Here is a 13,516-nt window from a genome sequence, read left to right on the forward strand (position 1 = left end):
GAACAGTTTTATGCAGGCTACCTCTCCATACTACACATATATCTCAATCGTGCTGCCTCTTAACCATCTCAACTCCAGAAAGAACAAATGTAGCTTCTCCGGTCCCTTCTCATAATTAAACTGCTCCATCTCTGGAATCAAACCATTCACTGCATCACTTCCAAACCCAGTATATTTTTTCTCAAGAAAAGAGACCAGAAATGCATGCCATACTCCAGGTGTGGCCTCAATAGTCCTGTACAGTTGCCGTGAAATCATCCAGCTTTAAAATTCAATCCCTCTAGCAATGAAGACCAACTGTGTACAATTCTGGTCTGCTTTCTTGAGTAAAAGAGATATACTGGCTTTCGAAGTGATGCAGTGGATGGAGCAGCTCAATCATGAGGAGAGACCGGAGAAGCTACATCTGCTCTCTCTGGAGCTGAGAAGGTTCAGAGGCAACATGATTGTGGTAGACCAACTTTTTGCCATTCATGCATAAGCACAAGTCCCTCTGCATATGCTGCAATCTTCCACCTGTTAAGAAAAATTTGATCATCTATTTTTTCTGGCAAAGTGAATGATCTCACATTTACCAACAACGTATTCCATCTGTCAGACCCTTGCCCAATGTGGAAGAAAGAAATTGTCTAAGGGGTAATTAGTTGTTTTATGTCTGTATTTTTCTATCTAAGCTTATAGACAAATTAGTCACCTTGAAGCAATAATTGTCCCTTTATTGTTAATAGATAATCTCTCAAATAGGATGTAGGTTGGATTGAAAATGGAACAAATAGTCTTGAGAGTCAGCTACTTCTTCTCCTTACCTGTCACAATCCCTTATGTAACTAATGTTCTTATGCAAGTATGGTTGTTAATTGCAGAGTTTAAATATAGGAAGACTTGTTTTAGAGAGAGTTCTGTACCCCTCTGTAGACTCTGTATATTTAAAAAAAAAATTAAACATTATTCTCTGCTTGAATTCTGGTCTTTAAATTTCTTCAATACCCACTTACTTAACCTATCTATAATCTCTCTGCAGACTTTCTACATCTTCTGCACAATTTGCTTTTCCACTCAGTTTAATGTCACCATTACCTGCCTTTTGCCTAAATCTTTTTTTAAATAGCGGCGTGACATTCGCTTTCTTCCACTCCACCAGCATGACCTCCCATCGCATCCACTGCATTTCTCTTTGGCACGTTGGAGGCAGATTAATTTCTCTTTCTCATCTTCCAAGGGGCCCATGTTCACTTTTTCCCCCCTTTTCCCTTCATATAATTACAAATCCTTTTAATATTTTGTGCTAGTTTACTTTTGAAAGCTATCTTTCCTTTCTTTATTGTTGCTTAGTGATTCTTTGTTGCTTTCTAAAACTTTCCCACTACTTTTGGTGATGTACATAAGGTTTCAATTTGAGGCCTTCCTTGATTATCTAAGGAAACAAACATTAGATTTGGAATATTCATTGAGGGTGTTACACTTAAAAAAAATACAAAAGCATGTGTCACAGTAGAAGTAAAACATGGATTAAAAATATTACAGGTACCTACGTTTGCAATGAAATATTTGTTGAATTTATGAGGCTTCTGTCGATTATCTTCTCCAGTATTAACAAGGCACTGGTTTCATGGCCCTTTAATACAAAATAAAATTTTGATTTTAAAACTGTAAATCTAACTACAAAAACTGAGAAATATGAACAATTCTATTATAATGGCTGAATGTTTAAAAGGCACACAAAATACTGATGTTTCTAAAATTAGAATTCCTTTTTACTATGTGTATAGCAAGTTGTTCATTAGACAAATTACAAAGATCAAATAATTCCTGATTCTTTCAAAAATAAAATTGTTATTTAACTGGTAAAATACACTGCTGACAATAATCAATATTTCCCTCATTTAATACATTGGCTTAGAAGCAACATCACATCGCTCCATATTTGCTAATTTCTATGAAACAAGCTTATCTAATACCTACAATGATAAGATGCAGACATTCAACCCCTTCAGACCCAGATGCCTCGTATCAAAGAATTTCATCAGTCCCAATTCCACAGCAAAAAAAAAATAGACTGCTGTAAGAACTCATTGCATCAATCAGCATCCGTGGAGGCAAAGGGATGGTCAACTCTGACGCAGGGTCACAACCCAAAACATCCACCATCCCTTTGCCTGAATAGCTTCAGATTGATGTGCCGAGTTCCATTAACTGCTTGTATTTTGCTTCATATTCCATGTGCACTCTCTTGTTTTTCCAGTTCCATTTGTCTATCTTTATTTCCATTTACCTTTCATACTCTTACATGCAAGTGCCATTGAGTACCATTTGATTCTTCCCCAATGAAGGACAAATGAAGAGAAAAATACACTTCCCTAGAAATCTGGAATGCTGAAAAGGTTTTGGTCACAACATCTTCCAGTGGACAAAATATCAAAATGCTAAAATCTTGTTCCTTCCAGGTAGACATCGGTTTTTTTCCAAATGTTATAATTATAAATGCCCAATAGGAGAATAATGCAAAATCTACTGGGATAGAGTCTGGCAGAATAATGATTTGAAACCATAACTACACATAATGTTCTCTGGAATCCATAATACTGACAAGTTATGTTTAGCTCTTTGCTATTAAATTGCTTCTTGAATTGTGGGTATGAAGGGTCCTAGAATAACATTTTGAAGAGATCATAGATTCTTACCTGAGTTTTAGACAATATTCAGATATCAATCAATCATCCACAACTAATACAAATGGTATTGAGTGTTATTTGTATCTTGGTGCTATCTAACTGAACTTTCATGAGGGCCTTTTAACCACTCAATTTGAAGTTAATCGGATTCTGATTGAGAAATTAACCCAATGATGCAGTTTGAAATGCAAAGCAAATGCAAATGCAAAGCCATTGCTCACCAGTGTAAATTTAATCGTCATCTAAAATTCCTGCCTTTCAGCAGCAGATAATTAATGCAAGAATAAACAAATGTTATAAATCCTTCAGGGAGAGCAGAGAGCATTAGTTCAGACAAAATGTCAATATTGCAAAGACTCTGCAGTTGGCAGATAGATAACACTATAATTTCTTCCAGATGCTGCAATAAAACAATGCTCAGCAGCTGCTGTGCTGTTCAGTGCTCTAAATAGATATGTATAAGATTTTTGCAGCTTGACACTCACCTTACTACAGGCCAAATGAAGGGCTGTATTCTTGCTCACATCCTGCAGAGTAAGATTAGCCTTTGCACTGCTTACTAATACCTCTAAAACAAAGAAATATATGCATATACATAATAAATTTCATCCCAAGGATTGCAATGAAATGAAGAATCCATTAATAAGAAAGTTCGATTTGTTAAGCTGCTTTTTATCTCGAGTAGAAATAAAAGTTCTACATGTCCAATTACATACTAACACTTCAATAACCACAAACAGAACAGACTCAGTTGGTATTGAACTTCAAATTTTAAAACCTAATTAACCAGCAAGATCATTTTAAAACAATCATCTAAAACCAATGTCTATATCATGCCAAACAAAACCTGATTTTTTTTGAGGTTGCAGCCAGTCAAGTGAATCTGTTAACATGGTGGATTTGGGCTTTCAGAGGGCTTTTGATAAAGTCAGGCACAAGAGATTGGTGTGCAAAATTAACGAACATGCTATACAAGGTATTATAATATGTAGCAAACTGGTTGGCAGCAAGGAGTAATAAATGGGTCCTTTTCAGATTTATTAGTGGGTCATCACAAGATTCAGTCCTGGGTCTCCATCTCCTTACAATATCTAATAATGATCAAGTTGAATGAATGTATTTCATTTCTCTAAGCTTGCAGATGACACTAAGCTGAGTGACATTGCAAACTGTGAGGAAGATTCCAAGAGGCTGCATGGTGACTTAGATAAGGAGAAATGGGTAACTGTATGGTAGATGCAGTACAAGGTAGGTAATTGTGAGTTTATCTACTTTGTTTGAAATAATCAGAAGATGATAATAAATGATATATTAGGAAAAGACACGTTATGGTTCATAAGTCAGTGAAAGATGGCCTTCAGGTGCAGCAGGTAGTGAGGAAAACAAATAACAGGTGTAATGGAGGATTTAAACCATACTTTTGCTTATGCAAGGCTGAGTATCAGTAAACTACTTTGAGAATAATGTATGCATAATCTAAATTCCACCATGGGGCCCAGAGATGCATATGAATCAGCAGACATAATCTAATTTACACCATGAGGCCCAGGATGCATATGAATCAGTAGACATTATCTAATTTCCACCATGAGGCCCAGAGATGCAGTTGTCTTTTGTTGGTCGCAGACTGTCAGGAGACCTTGAAGATAAGTAAACCATTTATTCAAAGAGATAAGCTATGATTTTGGGTAATATAAGCCATGGTCCCGCTGCTGAAGTTTCAGACTCTCTGAGGGGTGGAAACGTCTCTCAGCAAGAAGAACTTCTAGAGTCCAACCAAAGTCCTGGTCCGGGGAGGTGGAGAAGCTGCTGCCGGTGCCCTGACGACCTACTACAAGTGTGCGGTCGTTGCATCGCTTCGGCAGTTGGGACCAGTCCAGGTGTTGATAAGTATAATTGGGAAGGGTTTGCATGTTGTAGTTTGAAATCAGCTTAAGATTTAGTAATAAAGATTTGTATAAACTGAAGTGCTCTCGGCGTGTGTGTCTGATTACTTTCGGTAGCTCAAACACTGTGACCAATCTAAAATGAACAAAGTGAGAAGTACAAATTTACCAGAACAACAGGTTGGGCTTTTTTTGCAAGTGGATGTTCTGAGGACCTTGGTGAGGCCAGGCCTCGAGAATTATATGCAGTTTCGATGTCCTAATCTGAGCAAGGATATTCTTGCCGTTGAGGTGCCACAGCATAGATTCACCAGGCTGGTTCTTGGGATGCCAGGAATGATGTATGAAGAAAGACCAGATGGGCTAGAGTTACACACATTTTGTTTAGAAGAATGAGTGGGGATTTCACTGAGATATGTACAATTCTGACAGGTGAGATTCAGGAAGCATGCTCCCAATGTCTCCAGTCTAAGGAGAAGCAGTCTAAGGAGAACGGATAAATCATTGAGGACAAAGAGAAGGAGAAACTTTTATTTACTCAGAGATGTGAAACTATGGCACTCTCAGTAACAGAAAATTGTTGAGGCCAGATGATTAGATATATTCAAAAGAGATGTGGCCCCATTAGTTAAAGAGATCAAGGAGTACATAAAGAAATTTGAATAGGATACTGAAGTCATAGATTCTGCCCTGATCCGAGAGAAGTGCTGCACTTTTCATCTACAGTGAAACCCCATTGTAACGCGATTATTTGGGTCCATTGTGAAAAAATCAGGGTTTCACTGTATTTCCCTGTTTAATTTGCATACCTACATCATTTCCATTTCTCCTTTATTTGGAACATTCCAGTTACTCTTTTTAAATCAATCCGGGAGCCCAACTTCCCTGCTCCTGTTGGGAGCCTGATGCCTGAGTCCAATAATTCATCATGTTCTATCCGAATTTACGTTAAATTGGGGAGAGTAAAATTGGGGTTTCACTGTATTGCCATACACAAGCTGAGTAATATATACAAAAAGATTCAAGATCTAAAACAACTGCTTACTATCTAAGAAAATAATAACATGAAGATTCTAGACAATTATATGTATACATTTTATACATATAAACTACACACAACCTTGTGACTCAGCAATGATTTTAGCAATCCATTAGTAAAAGCATTAATGGACAAGTAACATGCTTACCAACTGCATTAGATTGCCCATTCTCTGCGGCCATCATTATTGGTGTTTTTCCAGTTGAGTCTGCAGTATTTACTTGGGCATTATGGCTGAGAAGAAGCTGTAAACATTCAACGTGATCTGTGAAAGCTGCAGCATGAAGTGGCGACCTGTGGTAAACACGTGAAGTTAGTTGTTCAATGGTGCCTTGATTTTGAAAAAGGTAGATTACTTGCTGGGATATCTTTAAAAAATATCTTTTAATTGCTCAAATGTTAAAATTATTTCCCAAAAAGTAATCTTCTATTTTCTTGACTCGTTTTCTAGCCCATTCCTTGAAAAATAAATTATCTATTGTAAAGGGGATTAATGAGTTTTGTGTCAATAACATTTTTGGTATTTGATAATTTATCTTTTTTTCTTCCAGGTGTATTCTTTTCCAAAAATTAAGCATGTGATGTAATACTGGTGAATTGTTGTATTGCACCAATTTAGTCCAGTCCAGTTTTTCTCCTTTCTGATAAAAATCTGATAAATACCTTAACTGTGCTGCCCTGTAGTCATTTTTGAAGTTTGGTAGCTGCAGACCCCTTGTTTGTATCTCCATGTTAATTTTTCTAGTGTTTTTCTTGATTTATTACCCTTACATAAATATTTCCTTACTATTTTCTTCAGTTTTGCAAAAAAATTTCTGTCAGGGGAATTGGTAATGTTTGGAATAGATATTGCAGCCGTGGAAACACATTAATCTTAATACAATTTACACTCCCTATTAAAGTTAATGGTAGCTCTTGCCAATTTTCAAAATCTTCCTGGTTTATAGTTTAATTTGTATAAATGTTTTAGGTTGTTCTCTATTCTGATACCAAGGTAATGTATCGCCTGTGGTTGCCATTTAAAAGGGTTTTTTAAAAATTCTGAATAATTAACTTTGTTCATTGGCATCACTTCACTTTTATTATCTCTCCATACTCTTTTAGTTTTGTATATAGTTTTTTTTTATTGATCTATCTGGCTGTGTTAAATATACTATGATGTCATCTGCAAATATACTGATTTTATATTCTTTCTCTTTTATTTTTATTCGTTTTATCATATTTTCCTTCCTTATCAACTGCGCCAATGGTTCTATAACCAAAGCGAACAATGAAGGGGACAATGGGCATCCCTGTCTTGTTGACCTACTTAATTTAAAGTGATCTGATACATATCCATTTATTACTACCTTTGCTAATGGTCCATTAAATAATGCTCTAATGCAGTTAATAAATATTTTTGGTAGTTTAAATTTCTGTAACACTTTAAACAAATAATTCCACTCTACCCTGTCGAAGGCTTTCTCTGCATCTAGCGTAACAGGTACCATTGGTGTTTTATTTATTTGTGTGCATGAATTAAACTGATAAGTTTACAAACATTATCAGCTGCCAGTCTTTTTTTTTTAAACAAATCCAGTTTGGTCGCCTTATTAGTTTCCCCAGTACACAGTCATTTAGTCTGTTTGCTGGTAATTTTTCTATTAATTTATAATCTGTATTCAATAATGATATTGGTCTGTATGACATTGGTAATAGTAGGTCTTTCTCCTCTTTCGGAATTACTGTGATTATTGCTGTTTTACATGATTCTGGTAAGTTTTGGGTCTCTTCCATCTGATTCATTACTTCTCAGAGGGGAGGGATAAATAGATTCCTAAAAATTTTAGATTTATATTCTTATAACAAAATATAACTCTATAGGGAATCCATCTTCACCTGGTGTTTTATTGTTTGGTAGTTTCATTAATATATCCTGTATTTCTTCAGTCTTAAAAGGTTCTGCCAATTTATTTTGTTCTTCTATTTGTAGATGTGGTAGTTCAATATTAGATTAAAATTCGTCAATTTTGTCATTTTTTTCCTATATTTTCAGATTGGTATATTTGTTTATAGAAGTTTTAAAATTTTTCATTAATCTCCAATGGGTTATACATGATCGGTTTATATTCTTTTCTTGTCGCTAGAATGGTTCTTTTAGCTTGTTCTATTTTAAGTTGCCAGCCAATATTTTGTGGGGTTTCTCTCCCAGTTTATAATATCTTTGATTTGTTTTCATTATATTTTTCTCAATATGTTTGTAGTGTTTCGAATTTTAATTGTTTCTCTGCCAATTTTCTCTTTTTCTCTGTATCTTCTCTTTTTGCTAATTCCTTTTCTATAATTGTTATCTCTTTTTCCAAATGTTCTACTTACCGATTATATTCCTTTTTAATTTTAGTCGGATAGCTAATTATTTGTACTCTAATAAAGGCCTTCATTGTGTCCCATAAAATGAATTTATCTTTTACTGACTCCATATTTATCTTGAAATATATTTTAATTTGCTGTTCAATATATTCTTTGAAATCTTGCCTTTTTAAACAGTGCAGAGTTTAGCCTCCATCTAAAGGTGTTTGGTGGGACATCCTCGAATTCGATTGTTAATAACAAGGGTGAGTGATCAGATAATAATCTTGCCTTATATTCCATCTTTTTAACTCTCACAACAACATGTCTATTCTTAAGTAGGTCTTGTGTCTATTCGAGTAATATGAATATTCTCTCTCTTTTGGGTGTAGTTTCCTCCATATATCGGTTAGTTTCATATCTTCTATTACTTTTAGTTACTTTATTCTTATTGTTAATTGTCTTCCCAGTTTTGTCTATCATTGGGTCCAGGTTGAAGTTGAAATCCCCACCTAGCAAGATATGTCCCTCTGCATCTGCTATCTTTAGGAAGATGTTTTGCATAAAATCCTGATCTTCTTTGTTAGATGCATAGATATTTAGTAAATTCCAAAATTCTGAATAAATCTGGAACTTTGTCATTACATATCTGCCTGCTGGATCTGTTATTATTTCCTTTATATTGATTGGCAAATTTTTGTTAACTAATATAGCTACTCCCCAAGATTTTGAATTGTATGATGATGCCACTACATGACCTACCCAGTCTTTCTTCAATTTACTATGTTCTATCTCAGTTCAGTGTGTTCACTTTCTCTTTTTTTTTAGTAATAATCAGTAACCTCTCCTTTTAATTTGGTTGTGTATTCCATTAATATTTACGGTAATGTAATTTTATGTACTTATCTTATACCTCCTTTTTCAATTCTCTCTCATCTCCTCAACTCTTCTATCTCTTTCCAATATTTCTTTTTAAATTATTTTTGTACGTCTTAATACACCACGACACGATTAAAAAAATATTATCCTAGAAATCCCTACAAAAAAATAACAAAATATTCCTACCCAAAATAACGTTAATCCCTCCCCCCCGGATTGGATTGTCTTTGACTCCTTGCCATACAACCACAACTCCCTTATCTAAAACACTATATATTTTCCAAAAAATATAACAAAGCTCCTTTTTTTTTCCTTTTTCCCCTTATTTTTTTCAACCTTAAACTTTATATTCACATTATTATCTTTACAACTTATTTCTATACATTGTTTTGGTAGTCTTTTTTTAGTACTCTCGTTTTGTTGTCTGTTCAGCAATTGTTCTGTAAAGTGTTGGACTTCTTTTGGGTCTGAGAACAGTCTATTTCTTTTCCCAGGAATGAATACTTTTAATACTCCTGGATCTCGTAGCACAAAATTGTAGCCTTTCTTCCACAATGTTTGTTTTGTCAAGTTAAACTCTTTCCATTTCTTTAAGTGCTTGAAACTAATGTCCGGGTAGAAAAATATTTTTTGTTCCTTATATTCCACAATAGTGGTTGTTTAATTTCTTTTACTTTATCCTTTGCCCGCTCTAATATTTTTTCTCTCATTGTGTGTCTTAGTAACTTTATTATTATGGAGCGTGCAAGCATTTTGAGGTGATTGTTGATTACTATCATGTACAATTCTTAAACCTTGGGTACCCATTTTATACTGCACTTTAAAAGCTGCTTAAGTTAAGATGTTATTTTATGATCTGTACAGCATTTTCATCAGCACGAGTTGTTTTAAATGTGCGATGTAAATAAACTAAACACACTTAATCTGTTGCCTACATGATAGGTGGAAAGATTCACTATTTCAAATGACACAATGCTGATTAAAAATGAGGAAAAGATTATAATTTATTACCTTCCTTTTCCATCTACGGAGTTAACAATGTTAGCACCCAGAACATCTATTAACATTTCTGCTGAGCCTTCATTGTCATTTATCCTGAAAGGAAACAAAAACTGCCATTCAAAATCTGATTTTGCTTTGACACAGTAACCAAGATTTTAATAGCCATGAAAATATACTTACACAGCACAGTGCAATGGAGTGAATGAATTGCCTTCCAGTTTCTGAAAAACCTCCTGTTCTAGCAGAAGTTCTACACAGGTATCATGACCTGAGGACAATAAACAAAACAATCAACAACTTGAACTTTTACAATGTACTAGCAAACATAACAAAAATTAAAATCTGTGAAGTTAAAAAAAACTTAGGCAACTTCCAGGTTAAACAAGTTATTCTGCTGGCTGTTTAATTATAGACAACCTGCTCAGACTTAGACTTATTTCTATTGAAAGTGATAAGAAAGTCAGGACCCTAGACAGATTACAGAGGAGATCTTTGGCTTGGCTTCGCGGACGAAGATTTATGGAGGGGGTAAAAGTCCACGTCAGCTGCAGGCTCGTTTGTGGCTGACAAGTCCGATGCGGGACAGGCAGACACGGTTGCAGCGGCTGCAGGGGAAAAATGGTTGGTTGGGGTTGGGTGTTTCCTCCTTTGCCTTTTGTCAGTGAGATGGGCTCTGTGGCCTTCTTCAAAGGAGGTTGCTGCCCGCCAAACTGTGAGGCGCCAAGATGCACGGTTTGAGGCGATATCAGCCCACTGGCGGTGGTCAATGTGGCAGGCACCAAGAGATTTCTTTAGGCAGTCCTTGTACCTTTTCTTTGGTGCACCTCTGTCACGGTGGCCAGTGGAGAGCTCGCCATATAAAACGATCTTGGGAAGGCGATGGTCCTCCATTCTGGAGACGTGACCCACCCAGCGCAGCTGGATCTTCAGCAGCGTGGACTCGATGCTGTCGACCTCTGCCATCTCAAGTACTTCGACGTTAGGGATGAAAGCGCTCCAATGGATGTTGAGGATGGAGCGGAGACAACGCTGGTGGAAGCGTTCTAGGAGCCACGCATCACAGAGGAGATACCCAAGGCAAAATCCCCAGTGCCTGACAGAATATTCCCTCAGTTGACGAGGAAGATTAGCACAGAAATAGCCGGGCCCTGATAGAGGTATTTAAAACGTCCTTAGCCACATGTGAGGTGCTGAAGAATTGAAGGAAAGCTAATGTTCTATTGTTTAAGAAGGACTTTAAGAATAAACTGGGAAATTAAAAGCAGGTGAGTCTGACATAGTGTGCTAATTTATTGGAAGGTACATCAAGAGACTGAATACACAAGTACCGTACATTTAAGCATATAACACGTGTTATATGTGTTTTTTACAAACCAGATTAGTCACTGCACATTATATGCATGTGCGCAGTATACAAGAATCTTTTTTACATGCTGAATAAAAAAAGTGAACTTAATTGAACAGCCACTGGTTCTAAATTAAATTTTAAAAAAAAATCACTTCAATTTAAAATAACCATATAACATATTAAATAACAAATTTAAAAAGCTGGACAACATGTTACAGTCAAAAAAACATACAACAGCTAAAATTACACCAATTAACCTACAAACTGCTGTACATTCTTGCAAGGTTGGAGTAAACCAGAGCACCTGGAGGAAAACCACTCAGACATAGGGAGAATGTACAAACTCCTGACAGACAGCAACAATTACTGAACAGGCAGTAACAGTTACCAAACATCTGTCTGTGTCAGTCTTCTTCATCATCATCTATAATCTCTTTGAATCATTCAAAGTCAGATTGTTCACTTTTCATTAAAATACATTAGGACAGCTTGCAAGCGTTTTTTCCGCTACTGTAGTCAATACTGACACATCAACGTTGTCATTGCTTTCGACATCAGTGGTGGAATCACCATCATTATTTATATACAATGTCGGGAGATTAACTGTGGCAGAGACTAGTCTATGGATTGCATTTTGTCTCACGTCCCAATTAAATGCAAATTGCTTTATTCAGTTGGAATTTAGAATACTACACCCGCACAGTATATGCGTGGGCTATATGAAAATGTTTTTACACAATTTATGTTTTCTGCACATTACATGTTTGTGTGCATTACATGAATGAAAATACAGTTCTTGGATTGCCAGGGATTGATCAGGGAGGTCAACATGGCTCTGGGCGTTGCAGGTCACATCCAACTAATACGATTTTTAAGGAGGTTACCATGAAAAGTGATGAGGGAAGGAAGGTGGATGTCATCTACCTAGATTTTGACAAGGTTCCACATAGGAATGTTGGTTCAAGAAGGTTCAGCCGCTCAGATTCCAGGATGAGGTAGTAAATGGGATGTATCTCTGACTAGAGGCCAATGATCAGTGGTGTGCCTCAAGAATTGGTGCTCAGTTCATTGTTGTTTGTCATCTCTATCAAGGATCAGGATGATAAAGTGATATATTTGATCAGCAAATTTGCTATGACTTCGGGTGTCATGTGTAGTGAGAAAGGCTTCAAAGCTTGCAGTAGGAATTGGACAAGTTGGAAAAATGGGTTGCCAGACGGCAGATGGAATTTAATGTGGTCAAGTGTGAGGTGTTGCACTTTGGGAGGACAAACCTAGAGCAATGGAGAATGAGGTGAGATTTGATAGAGATATGTCAAATTATGAGGCTTTTTCCATTGAGGTTGAGTGAGACAAGGGTTAAGGGTGAAAGGTTAAATATTTAAGGGGAACATTGGGGGAACTTCTTCACTCAAAGGGTGGTGAATGTGTCGTCTGAGCTGCCAGTGGAAGCAATAGATGTGGGTTTAATTTCAATATTTTAAAGAAATTTGAACAAAAAAAAAACCTGAACAATTTTATTGTTATTGAAATTTTAAAAAAATATTAAAAAAAAAGAGAATTTTGGATAGGTACCTGGTTGGGAGGGGTTTGGAAGGCTATAGACTGGGTTCAGGTTGCTGGGACAAGGTGGAAAAATATTTCAGCATGAACTCTATGACTCTAAATATTCAGCACATGACATTTCAATAAGTCTCAAATACAAACATATGCAGCTTTATATCTTGGATCAAATATTCACATAACAGAAAGGCTGAGATATTAGGCTTTTTGAAATAATTATTTGTCTGCAGTAAAGATACAAAGTATAGGCAAATTTCTGTCCTTGGAAGTCACAAATAATAAAAATAAATATCATAAATATTAATGATGTAGAAATCAAGTCCAGAGAGAATATCAGGTGCTGTTCAAAACATAGGAACATAGGAAGTAGGAACAGGAGTAGGCCAAAAATGACCCATCGAGCTTGCTCCGCCATTCAATAAGATCATGGCTGATCTAATTTATGACCTAACTCCACCTACCTGCCATCTCTCCTTATCCCTTAATTCCTCTATCATGTAAAAATTTATCTAACCGAGTTTTAAATATGTTTAATGAAGCAGCCTCAACCACTTCCCTGGATAGAGAATTCCAAACATTCACTACTCTCTGGGAAAAAACTATTTTTCCTCATCTCTGTCCTAAATCTACTCCCCCGAATCTTGAGACTGTGCCCTCTCATTTTAGTTTCCCCGGCCAGCTCAAAAAACCTTCCTACATCTATCCTATCCATACCCTTCATAATCCTATATGTTTCTATAAGATCTCCTCTCATTCTTCTGAACTCAAGCAAATACAATCCTAGACGATTTAATCTTTC

General features: G+C 36.1%; 1 protein-coding gene across 8 annotated transcripts in view; it reads right to left on the reverse strand.

Moving 5' to 3' along the window:
• The window catches only part of LOC138750698 (serine/threonine-protein phosphatase 6 regulatory ankyrin repeat subunit A), a 226,568-nt gene that overhangs the window by 11,239 nt on the left and 201,813 nt on the right, over positions 1-13,516 (reverse strand). For all 8 annotated transcript variants that reach the window (XM_069912781.1, XM_069912764.1, XM_069912800.1 and 5 more), the window contains 5 exons: positions 9,987-10,074; positions 9,816-9,899; positions 5,746-5,891; positions 3,158-3,240; positions 1,533-1,615 (listed from right to left, as the gene is read on the reverse strand). In XM_069912781.1, the coding sequence (XP_069768882.1) occupies positions 1,533-1,615; positions 3,158-3,240; positions 5,746-5,891; positions 9,816-9,899; positions 9,987-10,074 (484 nt within the window). The remainder of the gene's footprint in view (positions 1-1,532; positions 1,616-3,157; positions 3,241-5,745; positions 5,892-9,815; positions 9,900-9,986; positions 10,075-13,516) is intronic.

This window comes from Narcine bancroftii, chromosome 1, assembly GCF_036971445.1.
Source record: "Narcine bancroftii isolate sNarBan1 chromosome 1, sNarBan1.hap1, whole genome shotgun sequence".
NCBI lineage: Eukaryota > Metazoa > Chordata > Chondrichthyes > Torpediniformes > Narcinidae > Narcine > Narcine bancroftii.